At 36.7% G+C, this 19,205-nt stretch overlaps 1 protein-coding gene across 1 annotated transcript; it reads right to left on the bottom strand.

Moving 5' to 3' along the window:
• Window positions 1–5,568: 5,568 nt before the first annotated feature.
• CABS1 (calcium binding protein, spermatid associated 1) lies at window positions 5,569–6,935 on the bottom strand. Its single transcript, XM_049630583.1, has one exon. The coding sequence runs from the start codon at window positions 6,888–6,890 to the stop codon at window positions 5,682–5,684; it is 1,209 nt and encodes a 402-aa protein (XP_049486540.1). The 5' UTR covers window positions 6,891–6,935; the 3' UTR covers window positions 5,569–5,681.
• Window positions 6,936–19,205: the final 12,270 nt, after the last annotated feature.

The following is a 19,205-nucleotide window of genomic DNA, read 5'->3' as shown; positions in this document are numbered from 1 at the left end:
GATATTATTGAAGAATATATATGGTGAGTGGGATACACAGGTTATTACATCTAGAGGTGGTTAGAGAAGCTAGTACTTGAGGTGAGTCATGAAAGATGATTAAATGTTTACCATGTGAAACTGCAGAGAATTCTGGGGACAGAGAGTATGAAGAATAAAGACACAGGAACTTGAAACTGTTTGTATTCTTAGTAGGATACTTCAGTTTTAACCAACAGAAAACTTCAACCCCAACTCATTTAACTAGAATGTAAAATGTATTGTCTCAGGTAGATAAGCAGACCAGGCTTATTATATGAAGGTTTGACATACGATGTGACTACAACTCAGTTCTTTATATTTTTTGGCTCTTATTTCTTCAGCGTTGGCTTTATTTTCAGCAGCATGCCTCTTTGTGATCCCTAGATGGCTCCAGAAGCTCCTTGCACTACATGTTTCCAGACTGACATTTCTTTCAGAAGTTTATTTTCCACAAATGTGTTCTCTTTGCTCTGATTGATTTACGTGCTTATTCTTGAATGACCATGGTAAGGTGTATGGGACACTGAGCAATTAGGTCTTTGATGGAATTGGGGGGGGTCTATCTCACTGAAACATGTGGAAGTAAAAGAGTTGTATTACAAATAAAATTTTATAGCAGGCAGGGGTTAGAAGCTAGGTCAAAAACAGTAATTGTCACTCACATTAAGGAAACTTTAATTCCTCACATTTCTTCATTTATAAACATTTATTGAGTACATACTGGGTACTCTTCAGCTCAGTAGTCATGAATCCCAGCTGTCAGGGAGTATACATTTAGTATTTTGTATAGATAGAGTGTAGTGTGTGAAAGGAGGGCAGGAGAAGTAAAGGTGCGATGAGGAAAAAGGTGGGTGGAGGGAAATCATGTAGAGAGGCTTGTGTGCCTTGCTGAAGAGTTTGGACTTTATCATAAAGACAGTAAGTAAAGATAGCAAGTAAAGGGCTTTAGAAGAAAGATGAGGACTTCAGGGCATAATTAATTGGTGGGAAAGAAGACAAGAGGTGGATTGCCAGTTACGGGATTGAAGGCAGGCTTAAAGAAGGGAGTGGCAGTGGAAATAGAGAAAGAAGTAGGGTTATAAACTGAGTGATTCATTCTTCAACAATTCACACAAAGCTGTGTGACCTTGGGCTTTAGAGTTCTACAGGTGTGGAGAGCTAAGCTTTGCCACTTACTGGCTTGGTTACCCTGGTCCAGTGGCTTTTCTGTTTTTACTTTGGTCATCAGTAAAATAAGACTATCTGAAATGGCCACCCATTGTATGCCCCAAACTCCTTTCTAGAATCATCACTATTTAGTACATTTGAGAATAAAGACTGTTTCACACTTATTCCTTAATTCCCTATCTTAGCTGTGGTCCTTAGGCTCATCAATTCCTTTATTCAAGAATAGCATTCAAGACCTTGTTTCTTTGAGATGTTTAATGAAATTTCAGGGTAAGGAGAAACTTTACTATGAAGGTGCACAATTTAAAATTGATTATTAAGTACCCATTTTTTGAAAAGTCTGATGTCCTCTGACCACCAATAATCTCACTAGCCACTGTATTTTTTTTTTTTTTAATTATAAAGGTTTGCTTGACACACAACACTGGACACTCTTATTTCTGAACTCTAGCCAGTTGCCAACATGCTCTGTTCTTCCTGTCTTTGTCCAGTCCTATCTGTAAATTCCCATTATCTTGTCTTCTAGCACACATTATCTTTTTAATTGCTTAGCTGTTCTAGTCCAGCTTATGCCTCACTCTCTCTCAGTCAAAGGTAACACCAAACTATTTTTTCCTTCCTTCCTTCCTTCCTTCGTTCTTTCCTTCCTTCCTTCCTTCCTTCCTTCCTTCCTTCCTTCCTTCCCTTCTTCCTTTCTCTTTTTAGTGAAAGAGAGAGAGCGCGAGCATGTGTGAGTGGGGGAGAGGGGCAGAGGGAGAGAAAGAATCCTAAGCAGGCTCCATGCTCAGTGCAGAATCTGATGTGGGGCTTGATGTCATGTCAGGTCCACGACCTGAGCTGGAATCAAGAGTCAGACACTCAACTGACTGAGCCATCCAGGTACACCCTATTTTTTAAACAAAGCCCCTGAAAGAAACTATGGTTGCAGTTTATAAAATAATTATGCTTTCAGCTTGCTGCCTATCTCAATTCTAAAGTTGATTTGAGGAAAAAAATGATTAAAACCTTAAATAGCTTTCAACAAGCACAAGAAACAAGCACAAGAAACATTTGGTTCTTGCCTACTTTCTCAGTTTCAACTTGAAGTCTTTCTCAACTGACACATGTTCCAATCACGTGATCTGTTCATTTCTTTGAGAAACTTGGGCCATTTCTAGCCTCAGGGCTTCAGACGTGTTGTGTCCTCAACTCTTCATATTTGTCAGTCTTTGTTTAAATCTCACTTTCTCAGAGACAACTTCCCTGGATCTAAACTTATGTGAAGTCTGCAGCTATAATCTCTTATTATTTTTGTTTGTAATACCCAACACAGTCTGTAGTTGGCATTGCTTCATATGTGATTGAGACTATTTGTTTAATATTTCTCTTTTCCAGTGGATTAATTTCCATGATGGTGGAGGCTTTGTCATTTGGTTCACTATAGCATCCACAAGAGGCTTTTGAGGTATTTGGACCACAGCAGGTACAGAATAAATATTTTATAAATGAAAAATGATGTTGACAATCATTCATCCCCCTGGTGTACACTTTATATTCTGGATTTCATGCATTTGTAAATGCACAAAAGCAGAGAATGAAATAATGCATTTAAACTTCATTTAGAAGTTTAGTGTGAATTTCCCTTTTCCCCTATGTGATTAAATCTTTTATAGACCATTTAAAAAATCCATACTATTGCTTTATATGGGTATATAGAAATGTAACCAGTTCCATGTCACCAGAATTTTAGATTATACTTTTAGTGTTTCTCTTTTATAAACATATAGAATCAAATGAATGCTGTTGCCAACATCCTTTTTTTGTAAAACTGTGAGAGCCAGGAGAGCATAGTGATTAAGAGAGCATGAGCTATGAAGGACTGCCTGGTTTGAAGCCTTTACTACATAGTAACTATGAGGCTTGGGCATGTTATATAGATTTGCTGACTCAGTTTCTTTATCGGTAAAATGGGTATAATATTGTTCTTTCTTATAGGATTGTCATGAAAAGCCAGTGTTATTCTAAATGTGAACCCAACAAAACCTGTAATAACTGTCAGCTATTTTAAAGAAAATTTTAAGAAAGTTCTTAGTTGTGAAATAGGCCAAAAAGTTTAAATATTTTTAATACATGTTGCGTGTACTTTTAAACTGCCTCCCAGAAAGGGTGGAGAAATTTGCACTAGCCAACAATGAATATTTAAAATTATCATTGTCAATTGTCAAATGGATATATATACATATATATGTATATATATTACAAAATGTATGTAATAGTTTCACTTTCTTTAAATACTATAATCATTGAGTTTTTCTTATGTTTACTGGCAATTTGTATTTCATGAATTATTTATCTCTACTGCTCATTTAAAATGCTTTCTTTTTAGGAGTTCTTCATAGAATAAGGATAGTAATCTTTTCACTGCCATGTATAATGCAATTATTTTTCCACAGTTATCATTTGCTTTTTGATTTTATGTTAATTTTCTTTTGTACAGAATTTTAGCTATTTATGGTATCAAATCTATGAATCTTCTTTTTTCCATTTCTTATATGCTTAAATTTTTTGACTCCATTTGAATAAATATACATGTTTCCTTCTACACTTTTTTATGGTTTTATATTTAAGCTTCTTGTCCATGTAGAATTTATTTTAGATTGTGGTCTTAACACTGTCGCTTAATTTTTCTCAAATAGTCAACTGTCAAGGAAGGCTTAATTACTTATCATATTTCATGGTTTTGAAGTTCACTTTACCATGTAATAAATTTTTTAGTTAAAATGTGTTTCTGAGTTTTAACGTGCTACTGTAATTATGCTAGTCTGTATGTCCATCTAATGGTGTAAATCCCTCCTCCTCCCCACCCCGAGTGTACCACTTACTATTTACCTACTGTTTTGACTTTGTTTTTCCTTTTTAAAAATATAATAAAATTATGAGCCTCTGTGTAATAATTCTGTCCTTGGTATCTGGAGCTAAGCTGTTCTTTTTTTTTTTTAATTTTTAAAAAGATGTTTATTTTTGAGAGAGAGAGAGACAGAGTGTGAGCGGGGAGGGGCAGAGAGAAAGAGAGGGAGACACAGAATCCAAAGCAGGCTCTAGTCTCTGAGCTGTCAGCATAGAGCCCCACGAAGGGCTCAGACTCACAAACTGCATGATTATGACCTGAGCCAAAGTTGGACACTTAACTGACTGAATCACTGAGATACCCCTAAGTTGTTCTTTAAACAAACAATGGACTTTAATTTTACAGCTGACCCTGGAATAGCACATGTTTGAACTGTGCAGGACCACTTATCTATGGATTTTTTATGGTATAGTATTGTAAGTGTATTTTCTCTTCCATGTGTTTTTTTTAAATAACATTTTCTTTTCTCTTGCCATACTTTATTGTATGAATGCAGCGTATAACAGATACACAAAATATGCGCTAATTGATTATTTATATTATTGATAAGGATTCCAGTCAACAGTAGACTATTAGTAGCTTAGCTCTGGGGGACTCAAAAGTTACAGGTGGATTTCTGACTGGGAGAGGAATTTACCTCTCTTATCCCCGTGTCGTTCAAAGGTCAACTGTGCTTATATGTTTCTCGTAATTTCAGAATTCTGTACTGGAATATCAAACACATCTACACACAGTAAATCAGTTGCTGTCAAAAGATTTATTGAAGGAAAATCAGCAAGATGAAAACAGACCCATTTTAAAAGTCTGTGACAGAAAAAAAATGAAGATACATGTCCTTCAACTGCTAACCAAAAGCACAAGAAGAGTATGATATCAGTGATTAAGACCTGAAAAAATTGACAAAAATTCAGGAAAGAAATTTTACAGAAAGAAAATTAAATTGCTTCATACATTTATACAAAATATTGCTTCTGACAAATTTACATGTTTATGAAATAATCATTTTTTCTTAGTTTGCGTCCAACACAAGCCGGGGACCCTATAAGATTTCTTACATTTCTTACAGGTGGGTGCTAAACAATTACTGAATAGTCTTAATTATTGCAAATATAGTTTTTAGTAGAAGAGAATCATTGGTTGCATGAAAAAAATCTGTTTAGAATTAGCATTTCAAAACTTTTAATACTACAACAATTTTTTTGAGATAAGTTAATTCAGTTCTCTTCAACTCACACTAAAATGTGCTATTCAGGGTTAACTAAAGTGACATACATCATTAAATGTAGTAGGAAGTGAGCTTTCTTTATTGCTCTCTCTTCATATCCCTGAAGGCTGAGATTAAAGACTTTTATATTAAGGTAAATAGATAACTAAATTAAACCTTTTGATACAAGGGGAACTCTTGTATTTGAGTTTTTAAGTTTCCATAAATATATTCTACTGCATGACCTCTATTGCTAAACATCTGCATTTTTCTGAGTCTAATACTTGCCTTAAATTCTCACATTCTTTAACTTAATAAGATTTTGCTGAACAAACTTCTTAGATGTTAAAACTAGCTTTCCAGGCTATTACTCAAGTCTATGTGGCATATGTTTTGTTGCTTTCAAATCAGGAACTCATCTGGTTCTTCCTTCAGTAGCTTAAAGACACCCATTTCAGTAGTAAAAGCATCGTCCTCGTGGCTTAGGGCATCTAGATCAGAGGTAGTTCTTGAAAGTGGCTCACTGTCCTTAGTTACAGATTCCATTGTATTATTTTCAGACAGATCTTTTGTAGTAACAGATGAATCTTCTGTGAGGTTCACATTTACTGATGTAGGGACTACGAAGTCATATCTAGATTCAACAGCAGTAAGCAAAATGGGATGGTTCTCTGCTTCATTTGTAGTATCTTTCTCCATCCAAACATTGACTTCATCCATAGACTCTTCATCAGTTATCAGAACATCTTCTGGGTTATCTTTGCACCTTTCAACAGTGGTAGTGAGCTCAAACACAGTGATGAACTTTTCCTCATCAGAATCTGTTAGTTTAGGCACAGCATTGGGGTCATCCTCTGGAATGTTGAGGTCAATTTCAGTCATTTTCTCTTCTGTAAGGGCAGCTATATCTGGAATAGTGGTGAAGTCTTTTTCAGTAGCAGAAGAGATTTCAGCCTCAGGAATAGACGAGGTAGTGATCTGGACAGCCTCATCAGCAGTGACATTGGATTTAACTGAGGAACTGTAATTGTTAACATCGGGTTCATCCTTCTTAGCTGGAAGGGCAGGGGTGTCCACAATGCTGGCGGTGCCATCCTTCAGTGTGCCAGAGACTTCAGAAGTTATAGAGACATATTCATTCCCTGGGCCAGTGGCATCCAAGAGAATATCTTCTTTTGCTATGTTAGTGGAAAAATCTATTAAAGAAACAGTAGCACTTGGTGATGAGATATTACCAATTTTCACTGGAATGAAGTTTTCAGTAATAGAGTCATTAGCCATGGAGTTTGTTGTGCCTATGAGACTAGTAATTTCTTTCTCCAGATGGGTTGATGACCTAATAAGATGAGACTCAGCATCATCTTCTGATTTTAGTTTTTCCTTCAGAGATGTAAACTTGTTGCCTGTTGTTGAAAAATCACTTTCTAGTGTATTGTCATTTACTGAAGTAATGTGGTCTCCTTCTGAGGTCATAGTTGTTTCTGATTTAGGAATAGTGTTGTCATCCCCAAATAAAATGGTTGCTTCAGTTGTTGTTTTGCTGCTTTCTGTTGGAGGATGAGAGCAAATTTTTGGCAAACCATCTTCAGCCATGGGACAAAATGGCACCATGCACACTCACAGGTCTTTCTCTGGGCCCAGTGGTTTCCCTAGGCAGGAGAGTGATGTTCATGATAGTGATTGAGGCATTGGTCATCATGGTGATTGTTGCATCAACCATAGAGCCAATGGCACTGGCTCTCCTTGGAGGTTGTTTCTGTGCTCTGATTGGGCAACTGGTTTCAAGAGTATGGATATTAGATTAAAAGGCAGTAGAATCCTCTCTGATTATGAAACCAACATTCACAGCTGGATTTGTCTTCTTTTTGTTTATAAGGGATGTGCCTTCCAATATGGAGCTAGTGTCACTTGAAACAGACATAGCAGAGTCTGCCAGGTACTTTGTGGGTTGAGTGTCAGTGGGGAGAACTCTGGAAGCCATGAGATTATCAGCATTAGTTTCAAGTGGCCTGTCTTTCAAGTAAGTTAAAAGTATGTTTTTGAGGTGAAGTGTCTTCTCTTGAGATTTATGGTTATTTAAATGTCTAAAAACATTGATGGCAGTTTTGGCAATGAATGTAGCATGCAGAAGGTAATTAGGTAGCAAGGATTTCAATTAGTTTTCCTCTTCAGAGAGTGAATTCTCACTTTTTCAGTAAAGATAATAAGTAAGTAATATTTAGGGTTCTTGTAATTTTCTTCTTCATTACAATTCTTACTTTTTTTGTGAATTAACATGCTTAACAAGGACGATATCAGGTCTTGTAGATTTAATTTCTTCAGGAAATTTTTCTGTAGAGTGTGTTACTTCAACCTAATGCCAGGGAGTTGGCATTATATGTCAGAATTCACCCAGAAACAAAATCAAAGTGTGGAATAACTGTATTAGCCTTAAGAATTTTATCCTCAAATTTCAGAGGGAATGTTTCCTATAATGATGTTAGTTAATTCAACCATCGTCATTTTGTTATCATTCTTAATATTTAGCTATTTAGATGAAAGGAGATTATAGTCTGGTGTTAATATTTTCCCAGTGTTATTAGAAGAAAGAGAATTTTCAGACTCAGATACAACTAAATATGAAAAAGGGCAACAGTATCAGTCAGAGCAGTGGTTTCCATCTCAAGAGCAAATGCTTTCTCTTCATTAGATTTGGACTCAACCTCCAAGTTTACAGTGTCTTTTCTTAGTTGATTGGCCTGGTATAGACATATACATGACCACTCTCTGTAGAGCTATGATAGGTTTTAAGATGGTAATTTTTCATTTTAAAGACACAGGTAGCTTCTCCAGCGATGTTTTCGCTTCAAGGAGATGTCACTATGAAGGGTCTCAGTGTCTCTATTGACATAAGAAATGCTGTCAGCATCAGGGACAAGGAGGAAAGTCTTTTAAGTTAATGACAGGCATGGCTCTTTATTTCTAAGTCATTTTCAGTGGCAGGAAAGGAAATGAGAAGGTAAACCTATTCTCTGGGTTGATTAACTGGGTTGATTTAACCTCTACTCCACCCCCTCCCCCTTATCTAGTGTTTATGAGGTTTAATTCAGAATAAGCATGGTATAAACAGAAGATTGGTGTCTTTTTGGCAGGAATTCTTTTATTCTGTGTACAAAAAGTGGGAAAAAGGATGTGTTAACTGTATAATTGCTAGAAGTCAGGTTGGAGTACTTACTATTTCTTATATTGAATAGAGTTAGAATAAGGAGCAAAATATTCATTTTTATAGGCATTTAGTTCCTGGTTAGAAATGTCAGGTGAAATGATACCATCTTTGCAGACACTAATTTGTCAAATAGTCTTTAATTTCAGGGATTACTCTTGTGCTCACATCAACTCTGCTTCTACTAATATAACTGTGAGGTGGGATCACATTGATTATAGCATACAAAGGCTTTTCTTGGCTATACAGAATATTATTACCATTATCTTGTTTTTTGTTTTTTTTTTAACCATTGACCTCTTTACATAGACACTTTACATGGTAAGTGTGTGTCATCTATCAAAGAGAAAGAAGCATATGGTGAAAATCCTGGTGGGACTGCTGGAATTTTAGCAATTTTGAGGGTGGAGCTGGAATCACCTGCTCTGGGGAACATAGGACACTCTTATTGGACCAACAGGTCATTACCACCAAAGATACTAGCTGACTTAAGGATAGAGGATCAGATTCTATAGGTGAGGTTCACTTTATCTGAATAGTACTTTCCTCTATTGTTGTAGTGTCTATTACACTAATGGAAACAGTTTGTCTTTTCTCAGAAGAGCATCAAGTTTATATTTAAGTAGCAATTTCTTCAGGTCCAGGATGAAAAAAAAACCCTTTTGTTAAGTGAAAAAAAAAAAAAAAAAAGGAAGTTGTTAGCAAAAGAGGGTGAGTTTGCAATAAGGCCTCAGGAATGTTATCTGACAGTTTAGGATTTTCAGTGATACTTGACTAGAAAGAGTCCTCAGATATAGACTTTGAAAATGCTGATGTCATACTGATGCCCACCATTAAGACTGTTTTTGTATGGAGAATATCTTCAGACCTATCAGATGAAATGTAATGTGCAATTTTAAACTAAATTCTTTTTTTTTTTTTTCCAACGTTTTTTATTTATTTTTGGGACAGAGAGAGACAGAGCATGAACGGGGGAGGGGCAGAGAGAGAGGGAGACACAGAATCGGAAACAGGCTCCAGGCTCCGAGCCATCAGCCCAGAGCCTGACGCGGGGCTCGAACTCACGGACCGCGAGATCGTGACCTGGCTGAAGTCGGACGCTTAACCGACTGCGCCACCCAGGCGCCCCATAATGTGCAATTTTAAAAGAATTAACTGAGACAAGTGGTGTCTCCTATGGACATTAGAATTCCTACTTTATTATTATTATTATTATTTATTATTATTTTAATTTTAATTAATTTATTAATTTTAATATAATTTATTGTCAAGTTGGCTAACATATAGTGTGTAAAATGTGCTCTTGGTTTTTGGGGTAGATTCCCATGGTTTATCACTTACATAAAACACCCAGTGCTCATCCCAACAAGTGCCCTCAATGCCCATCACCCACTTTCCCTCTCCCCCACGCCCCCATCCACTGTCAGTTTGTTCTCTGCATTTAAGAGTCTCTTATGGTTTGCCTCCCACCCTCTCTGTTTGTAACTATTTTTTTCCCCTTTCCTTTCCTCATGGTCTTCTGTTAAGTTTCTCAAGATCCACATATGAGTGAAAACATATGAAATCTGTCTTTCTCTGCCTGACTTATTTCACTCAGCATAATACTCTCCAGTTCCATCCATGTTGCTACAAATGGCCAGATTTCATTCTTTCTCATTGCCAAGTAATATTCCATTGTATATATAAACCACATCTTCTTTATCCATTCATCAGTTGATGGATATTTAGTCTCTTTCCATAATTTGGCTATTGTTGAAACTGCTGCTATAAACATTGGGGTACAAGTGCCCCTATGCATCAGCACTCCTGTATCCTTTGGATAAATTCCTGATAGTGCTATTGCTGGGTTGTAGGGTAATTCTATTTTTAATTTTTTGAGGAACCTCCACACTGTTTTCCAGAGTGGCTGCACCAGTTTGCCTTCCCACCAAGAGTGCAAGAGGGTTCCCGTTTCTCCACATCCTCGCCAGCATCTGTTGTTTTCTGATTAGTTCATTTTTAGCTACTCTGACTGGTGTGAGGTGGTATCTCATTGTGGTTTTGATTTGTATTTTCCTGATGATGAGTGATGTTGAGCATCTTTTCATGTGTCTGTTGGCCATCTGGATGTCTTCTTTAGAGAAGTGTCTATTCATGTCTTCTGCCCATTTCTTCACTGGGTTATTTGTTTTTTGGGTGTGGAATTTGGTAAGTTCTTTATAGATTTTAGATACTAACCTTTTATCCGATATGTCATTTGCAAATTTCTTTTCTCATTCTGTCGGTTGCCTTTTAGTTTTGTTGGTTGTTTCTTTTGCAGTGCAGATGCTTTTTATCTTGATGAGGTCCCAATAGTTCATTTTTGCTTTTGTTTCCCTTGCCTCCAGAGACGTGTTGATTAAGAAGTCGCTGCGGCCAAGATCAAAGAGGTTGTTGCCTGCTTGCTCCTCTAGGGTTTTGATGGTTTCCTGTCTCACATTTAGGTCTTTCATCCATTTTGAATTTATTTTTGTGTATGGTATAAGAAAGTGGTCTAGTTTCATTCTTCTGCATGTTGCTGCCCAGTTTTTCCAGCACCACTTGCTGAAGAGACTGTCTTTATTCCATTGGATATTCTTTCCTGCTTTGCCAAAGATTAGTTGGCCATACATTTGTGGGTCCAATTCTGGGTCCTCTATTCTATTCCATTGGTCTATGTGTCTGTTTTTGTGCCAATACCATACTGTCTTGATGATTACACCTCTGTAGTAGAGGCTAAAGTCTGGGATTGTGATGCCTCCCACTTTGGTCTTATTCTTCAAAATTACTTTGGCTATTAGGGGTCTTTTGTGGTTCCATACAAATTTTAGGATTGCTTGTTCTAGCTTCAAGAAGAATGCTGGTGCAATTTTGATTGGGATCGCATTGAATGTGTACATTAGAATTCCTACTTTAAAAAGTGTCTGTGTATCTTCAGATTTTGTAAATTTATTGGAGAAAATAGAGTTATTGATCTTAGTTGAGGTGATTATCATCATTGTTGGAATGTAGCTGCTGAGAAAGTTTCAGGTTCAATATCTTCATTCATGAGAGAATTCTCAGCTTCAGAAACAGGGAGGTGAGAGGAACAGTTATATCTTGAGATTTGGTTATAGCAACATCCACATTTTTGGCCTCTTCCCCTCCAGTGATTGGAATTCTGGGTGCATGAGTAAAGAAATTGTAATTGAAGGATGTGTTGGCCTGTGGTGTCACTATTTTTGTTGTTGTTGTTGTTGTTGTTGTTGTTGTTGTTTCCAAGGAAGATGGTGTAGATAGCAGGGTTAGATATGACCCTCATTTCTGCTTTGTTGTTTGTAGGCTTCTCAGGGATACCCTTTGGAGTAATTGTTCCTGTGACTGAAGAATATCAGCACTAAAGAAAGTGTTTCCTTCAACTTCTTTGTTAGCTTGTGGTACAATAGAAATTGAAACCTAAATAATATATATTTTTTATCTTGCCAATGGATTAATGTGTATCATTTGTGCTTTCTGAAGTTTGAAGTTCAGTATGTGTTGCTCTGAAATTGGCTAATTTAATTCCAACTGAGAATTTCCTTCTACCATGGAAATGATTTCTGTGTAAGATAAAGATTTTTCATCAGTAGGAATAGTGGTAATTACTTCTGTTAGCAAGTTTGAGTTCCCAGTAATGAACTCAAGGACCTGACCCTGAGGACCAGATCCATCTGGGAGGGAATCCTTTGGCATGTGACAGCTTGAGTAAGCTGCTACAGGGACACGGTCAGAATCCTCGTTCACTGATTTATTATCAGCAATGACATTTTTATTCACAAGGTAAGGCTTTAGGTCAGCATCTTTTAGAGAGTTTGTTTCCACCTGAATAACTGGATCATTTCCTATTCTATTTACATCTGTAAGGTGATTCAGTTCAGCTGTGTCTTTCACTGCAGAAGCTTTAGTTATTTTCCTTGTGTAATAGAAATTTGGTTTACTATATTCATTAGGAAAAAGAGAAGAAAACTTGGTGGTTGTTTTCTTGGGTTCTGCATTTTGATCACGAAATTCATCAGTACCAAAAATTTTGCTCTTGGTGACAACAGTAGCAGATGTGCTAGGTTTGACATTAGCCATGTTGTCTGAAGAACCTGTGGAATCAGCTTGGAGGACAGTATAGACCAAGGGGACTATTTGACTTTTAGTATTTTTTCCTTTTGAGACAATGCCTTTATTGAAGTAATGTGAGTCTATAGACACAGGCTCTGATATTAACACTGTTGGGTAGTAGAGGTTTGTGCCTTTTATAAGTTTGGGAGATGCGGTTTCTTTAGTAGGGACTTTAGAAGTTACAATGAGAATTTCAGGTAGTCCCATATATGCAAGTTTTAGAGACCTGACACTCCCCGATGATGGAAGGCTATAATAGTCAATGTTATTTTTGTTCTTAGTAGAAGTAGCAGGAGCATTTTGCATGTTGGCAGACATCTTTTTCAAAGGATAAAAGAAAGTAAGAGCCATCTTGATTGCATCTTCTTTGTTTTCTTTCACATTGGAGATGCCATCACTGGAAGGCTGAGCTGAAGGAAAATTACTAAACCTTGAATCATATACTGTAGCTATACCTGTTTGATCTTCAGTAAAGTCAGATATACTGGATGTGGTAGTGTCTCCTCTCTGGGATGTAAATGTCTTATAAATGATAGTTGCTATGTTTCTCCTGAGAAAATTAGCACTGTTTTTAAAAGCATGATTAGTAGTATCCGTTGTGAATGTCTTGCTATCAGCTACGAGTTTTATGTCTGGAGAAAGGGAATGCTCAATTATTTTATGTTCTAAATCAAAGCCTTCAGAGGGAATTCTGGTGCCATCATCATCATTTATGGTACCTTTTCCCACAGGTGTTTTGTCAGAAAAACTAGAAGGAAAATTTACACTTGCGTCAATTAGGAAGTGAGTTGTGGGTCTGTGAGCTTTGGTATTGACATTGGCATTAGAATCCTTGAGAGCAATGACATCAGTGTCAGTGCTGTTTTCCTGTCTCGGAATCATAGCTTGGTAGTTTTCTCTGGCTTTGAACACTGGTAATATTATTTTAGATAGACTGTCTGGAGGAGTAACTGTGGTATGTGGTGCATGAGACACATGTGTCTTGGGGGCATATATGAGTGTGCTCATTTTTATCAGGGAATTATCTGCTCTATCTTCTAATTCTGCAGTATGCATATCTAAGACATATTCAGATCCACTGTCATCAGACATAATAGCTGTATGGTCCAAATATGCTGGAGTGATTTTATCTGTAGAAGAAATGTTATCCACTCTTTCTGAAATGTCTTCTGTAAAATAAATGATTTCATATTCAGCTGCCATCTCTCTCTTTATAAGGTCTTTATGCTCAGATATATTCCCTTGTAAAGTGTTCGCCATGTCTTTTTCAAAGGTAATGATAATAGGTGAAATGATACCTTTATCATATGGAATAATTATTTTCTCATGTGGAATGTTATGATCAATCTTCTTGGTCCTGTCTTTTCCCATACTAGTAACAGGAACAAGTTCAGAATATTTGGAAGTCCTCATGGATGTCGTAAAATAAGAAGGAGGAAAATTTGACCTCCATCGAAGCCTATGTAGTCCAGTTGGAGTGTTTGTGATGGACCCTCCTGTGTTAGTAACTTTATCATGAGAGCTAGGCCTAGGTTCTTCTGGAAGAGTTAATGTGGGATTGGCTAAAAATATTCTTTTTAAATTGGGAGGTGTTTGAGGTTTGAAGGAAGTAGCATCAAATTTAACAGTAAAAGAATCTTCCATATTGCTGTTACCCTTGTAGAGAGGGTTGGGCTCAGTTATTGATGGAAGGATTTTCCTCATAGCTGGGATGAAAACTGTTGTATTTGTAAAATTATGTAATTCCAATTTAGAAGCTGGATCTTCTTGATCAAAAAGATTAGCTATTTTCTTTCTTTCATAGACACTATCTTGAGAGTCTTCTGTAAGGAAAAAGGCTTTCATCATTGCTCTTTGAGATTTGAAATATATTTTGTCAGTCTTAGGTATATAATTCTCAGGAGTATCTGTATTCACAGAGAAAAATGAGTCAGCCTCATCATCTGTGGTACTATCTGAGAAAGTAGTTGATCCAATTGGAGAAACATTCCAAGCCAATGGATAGGAATGAATGTCAGCTTGAGTTATGACCTGTCTCCCTGAAACATCATCTCCATTAATGGCATCGGCATATTCATTTGCTCTTTCTAACATTTCTGACCTATTTAGTAAAGATTCAGATGAAGATTTATCTGTCATTAGGCCAGAAGTTTCAGGATTTTCAGGTGAGGAATTCGGGATAAGTATGGCAGGTGTTAATAGAGATGGGAATCCTCTAGATTTAACATCTTTTCCAGGTAACATTGAATCACCTCCTCCATAACTACGTTCAGTGGGAAGAACAATGGAATCAGCCATACTCCTGGCTGCCTTATTCATAGATGAGGAAAAGATTGAAGCTCTGTTGGTTGCTTTCTCAGTATTTTTACCAATGAAGGGAAGATCATCATCAGGAATGACGTTGAACTCAGCCAAAGGAATAATGTTGTTCTGCAAATGAAGTATATCTGCCAAGTTTGGTTTACGTTTATTTGCGTCCAATTTGGCTGATATAGTGGTTTTTGCTTCTTCGGGTACATCATTATTATGATAAGCAAACGATACACCTTTCCTATTGAATTGGTTTTTATAATCTATAGGATAGGTGATCACAGCAGGATCAGTGGAATCAGTGAATATCTTGCTCCCTCCCATTCTTATCATTAGTTCTGGGTCTGAATCAAACAGGTACTCCATTCTTTTGCCTTCAGGGATAATGTTGATGGTGTTATCACCAATTGGAGAAGTATTTTCCACAATTGTTTCACCTAGAAACTCAGGTAAAAAAATCCAACTTGAATCAGTAAGAGAATGAATCATGGATCTGGGAACCTTAGTATTAAAATTGACAGAAGACCTTTTGAGAACAGTAGCATCATTGTCAAAATTAAGATTTTTATCTTTGGGAATGAAGCTTTGGTATTTTTTGGTAGTTTTGATAACAGTTAGAGATCCTTGGGATGCATGTTCAGTGGCTGCAGCACTGGCATGGGGTGAATGAGAGTCAAATACTTTGGAGTCATTCCTAAGTGTGGTCTTTCTTGTAAGGGGACCATTTCCATCCCTCACTAGTTCAAAGGCATAGTTATCTGCAACATACTCAAGGGCACTGTCAACGGGTATAATAGTTACTATGTCCTCATCACTTGGAATATTTTCCCTTGCCAAAAAGGTGTCATGTATTTTTTCTGAAATGTCTTCTGTAATAAGAACTACTTCAGTGGATATATCTTTCCCTATTGAAGTCTCATCTCCAAATTTATTATTATTAGTAGTAGTATTAGTATTAATAGTGTTTTTCATGTCTTTTTTTGAAAGAATGGTAGTAGGTGAGATAATGATTTTGTCAGATGGACTATTTCTTTCTCCAGGTGGAATATTATTATTAGTCTTTGTTGTGGTATCTTTTTTCATCTTGATAACTGGATCAAGTTCAGAATACTTAGATGAACTCATGAATGTTGTGAAATCAAAAGGAATAATTGACTTCCATGGTGGTAGGTCATATGTCCCAATTGGAGTGTTTGTGATGATCCTTTCTCCAGTAGCAACTTCAAGTGAAGAGCTTTTATCATTAGACCTAGATGCTTCTGGAAGGGTTAATACAGAATCAACTGTAATGATTCCTTTTAAATTGTGGTGTGCTTGAGGTTTAGTAGAAGTAGCATCATATTTAACAGTGAAAGAATTATCTTTCAATGTACTTGCATCTTTTGGAAAAAAATTGTCTGCTTTAGAAATATGTACTTCCTCTTCCACATTGTTGTTACTCATTGACAGAGTATTAAACCCAGTTACTGAGGGAAGGATTTTCCTCATAGCTGAATTGAGAATGGTTGCATTTGCAATGTGACTTAAATCAAATTTAGTGGCTGGATCTTCTTGATCAGAAAAAATATCTATTTTTCTTCTTTCAGAGACCATATGTTGAGAGACTTTTGTAGGAGAAAAGGCATTCATGATTGTTCTCTGAGGCTCAGAATGTATTTTATCTGTCTCAGTTTTAGAGACATCAGTAGTTTCTGTATTTACTGAGGGCAGTGAATAAAGCTCATTGTTTGTGGGATTGTCTGAAAAAGTAGTAGAACTAATGGGAAGTTTTGTTGAGGTTAAGGAGTTGGGCTTGGGATCAGTTTTATTTTCAGTGGAACTATCACCATCATTAACAGAATTAGGGTATTCAATCATTGTCTTAAACATGTTTGACAATGCAATTGAAGAATTAACCAAGGAGTTATTTGTCACTGGGTCAGAGATTTCAAGATTTTCAGTTGAGGCATTAGGATTGAACATGGACTTTTCTTGGATTTGTAGAGCTAGGAATCCCCTGGACCCAATATTGTCTTCTGGCGGCATAGAGTTACCTCTTTCATAACTACTCTCAGTGGAGGGAGTAGTGGTGTCATCCACAATGTTTACTGTATTCCTAGATAAAGAAGAGATTGAAGCCTTTTTGTTTAAAGTTTTAGTATCTTCATTGATGAAAGAAAGTTTGCCCTTAGGGATGATATTAAACTCAGTCAAAGGAATAATGCTATCCCATGAGTATTGCATCTCTGCCATATTAGTTTTACCTTTAACATTGTCTGCTTGGGATGATAAGATGTTTTCTGCTTTACCTTGGGCATCAGTGTTATACATAGCAGATGAAACGACTTTCCTGAAGAACTGATTCTTATTTTTTAATGGAGAGGTGATAACAATGGGATCTGTAGGTTCATCTGGGAACATCCTTCCCTCTACCATGATTACTGTTTTTTCTGGGTCTGGAATAAGGGTGTATTCCATCGTTTTGTCTTCAGGGAAAACAGTGATGGTGTCATCTCCTCTTAAGGTGTCCCTTTTAAGAGTTGTTTTACCTAGAAATTTGTGAGTACTTTCACTTGTGTGAGTTAGGGGGTGAGTCACAGATTTGGGAGCCTGAGAATTTGAGTTGTCAGTGGAACTTTTTAGAAAAACAGCATCAATGTCAGAACTGGTATATTTTTCTCTAGATACCAAATTTTGTAACATTTCTTTAGTTTTAATCTCATTTGGGGCTCCTTGAAATAAATGTTTAGAGACATCAGCACTGGAGTAGAGTTGATGAAGCCCAACTATTTTGGGGTCATAAGTGAAAGTAGTTTTTTTCATAATAGGATTGTATTTTTCTTCCTGTGGTTCTAGGATATATTCATTTGTCACATACTTAAGAGCTCTGTTGTCAGGCACAGTGTTTATCACATCCTCAATATTTGGAATATTTTCAGCATCTGAAGTAATATCAGAAATATTTTCTGTAATAGGAACTATTTCATATTCAGTGGTTATATCTTTCCATAGGGAATTTCTGTGCACAAATCTTTTACGAAAAACAGTATTCAACATGTCTTTTGTTGAAGTATTAATATTAGGTGAAATGATGGCTTTGTGAGATGGAGTATTTCTTTCCTCAAATGGAATATTATTATACATGTTTGTTGTAGTATCACTTTTCATTTTGACAACTGGGTCAAGTTCAGAACTCACAGACATTATGAAATCAGGAGAAAGGATTGATTTCCGTAGTGGCACATAGGATCCAGTGGGAGCATTATGAAGCAAGCCTGCTGTGCCTGCATCTTCATCAGGAGGAGTGGAGTTTTTATACTTAGGCTTTAAAGTCTTTTCCAGAAACATGGTGGAATCAGCTGAAAGGATTCTTTTTAAACTGGGTGGAGCTTGAGGTCTAGCAGGAATATTAAATTTACCAAAGAAAGGATTATCTTTCAATATCCTTGAATCTCCTAAAACAAAATTGCCTGCTTCATAACTATTGAGTTTCTCCTCCTTGTTATTAGTCTTGGAGAGAGCGTTGGGCTCAAGGGTTGGGGGAAGTGTTGTTTCCAAAGTTGGAATGAGAACTGTTGCATTTATAATGTGATTTAAATCCAATTTAGCACCTGTGTCTTCCTTAGCAGAGAGTTTAGGCATTTTTTTGATTTCAGAAGGGAAGGAGCTTATTTCTGTAGGCAAAGGAACTTGCATCATTGTACCCAGTGGTTGAGCATCTGTGTTAATTTTGGAAATGTTGGCAGTTTCTCTCTCCATAGTGGATGCTGAATCAGCCTCATCATCTGTGGAATTCCTGGTAAAAGTTACTGAATCGATAGAAGGAATATTTGTGTCCAATGAGTGGGACTGAAGTTCCGTTTGGATTTTAATGTCCTGATTTTTTGAAATATCAGTTCCATGAATGAAGTCAAGGTATTCAGTCCCTATCTCTGAGTCTACTGATACTGACTGTGAGGGTTCAGACAGTAAGTTATCACTCATTAGCACAAAATTGTTCGTTAAAACTTTAGGCATAAGAATGATACTTTCAGTTGTTAGTAGAAATGGAAATTCTCTAGACCTAACATTATTTTCATTAGGTTGCATAGAATCACCCCCTTCATAACTGTCCTTAAAGGAAAGATAAGTGGTATCAGCAACAGTGTGAGTTGTCCTCACAGGTGAAGAAGAAATTGAAGCCCCGTTTATTTTATTCCCAGAATTTTCATCAACAAGGGGAATTTCATTGTTATCAAGGTTGACATTGAATGTAATTGAAGGAGCAGTGGCATTCTGTGAATGATAGCTCTCCGCCTTGAAATTTTTAT

The sequence above is a fragment of the Panthera uncia genome, chromosome B1 (genome assembly GCF_023721935.1).
Source record: "Panthera uncia isolate 11264 chromosome B1, Puncia_PCG_1.0, whole genome shotgun sequence".
Lineage (NCBI taxonomy): Eukaryota > Metazoa > Chordata > Mammalia > Carnivora > Felidae > Panthera > Panthera uncia.
The sequence above is the reverse complement of the archived record's forward strand: the minus strand, read 5'-3'. Positions and strand labels throughout refer to the sequence as shown.

Bases quoted from the DNA above. Each gene is read 5' to 3' on its own strand.
- CABS1 (XM_049630583.1), bottom strand. From the start codon at position 6,890: ATGGTGCCATTTTGTCCCATGGCTGAAGATGGTTTGCCAAAAATTTGC.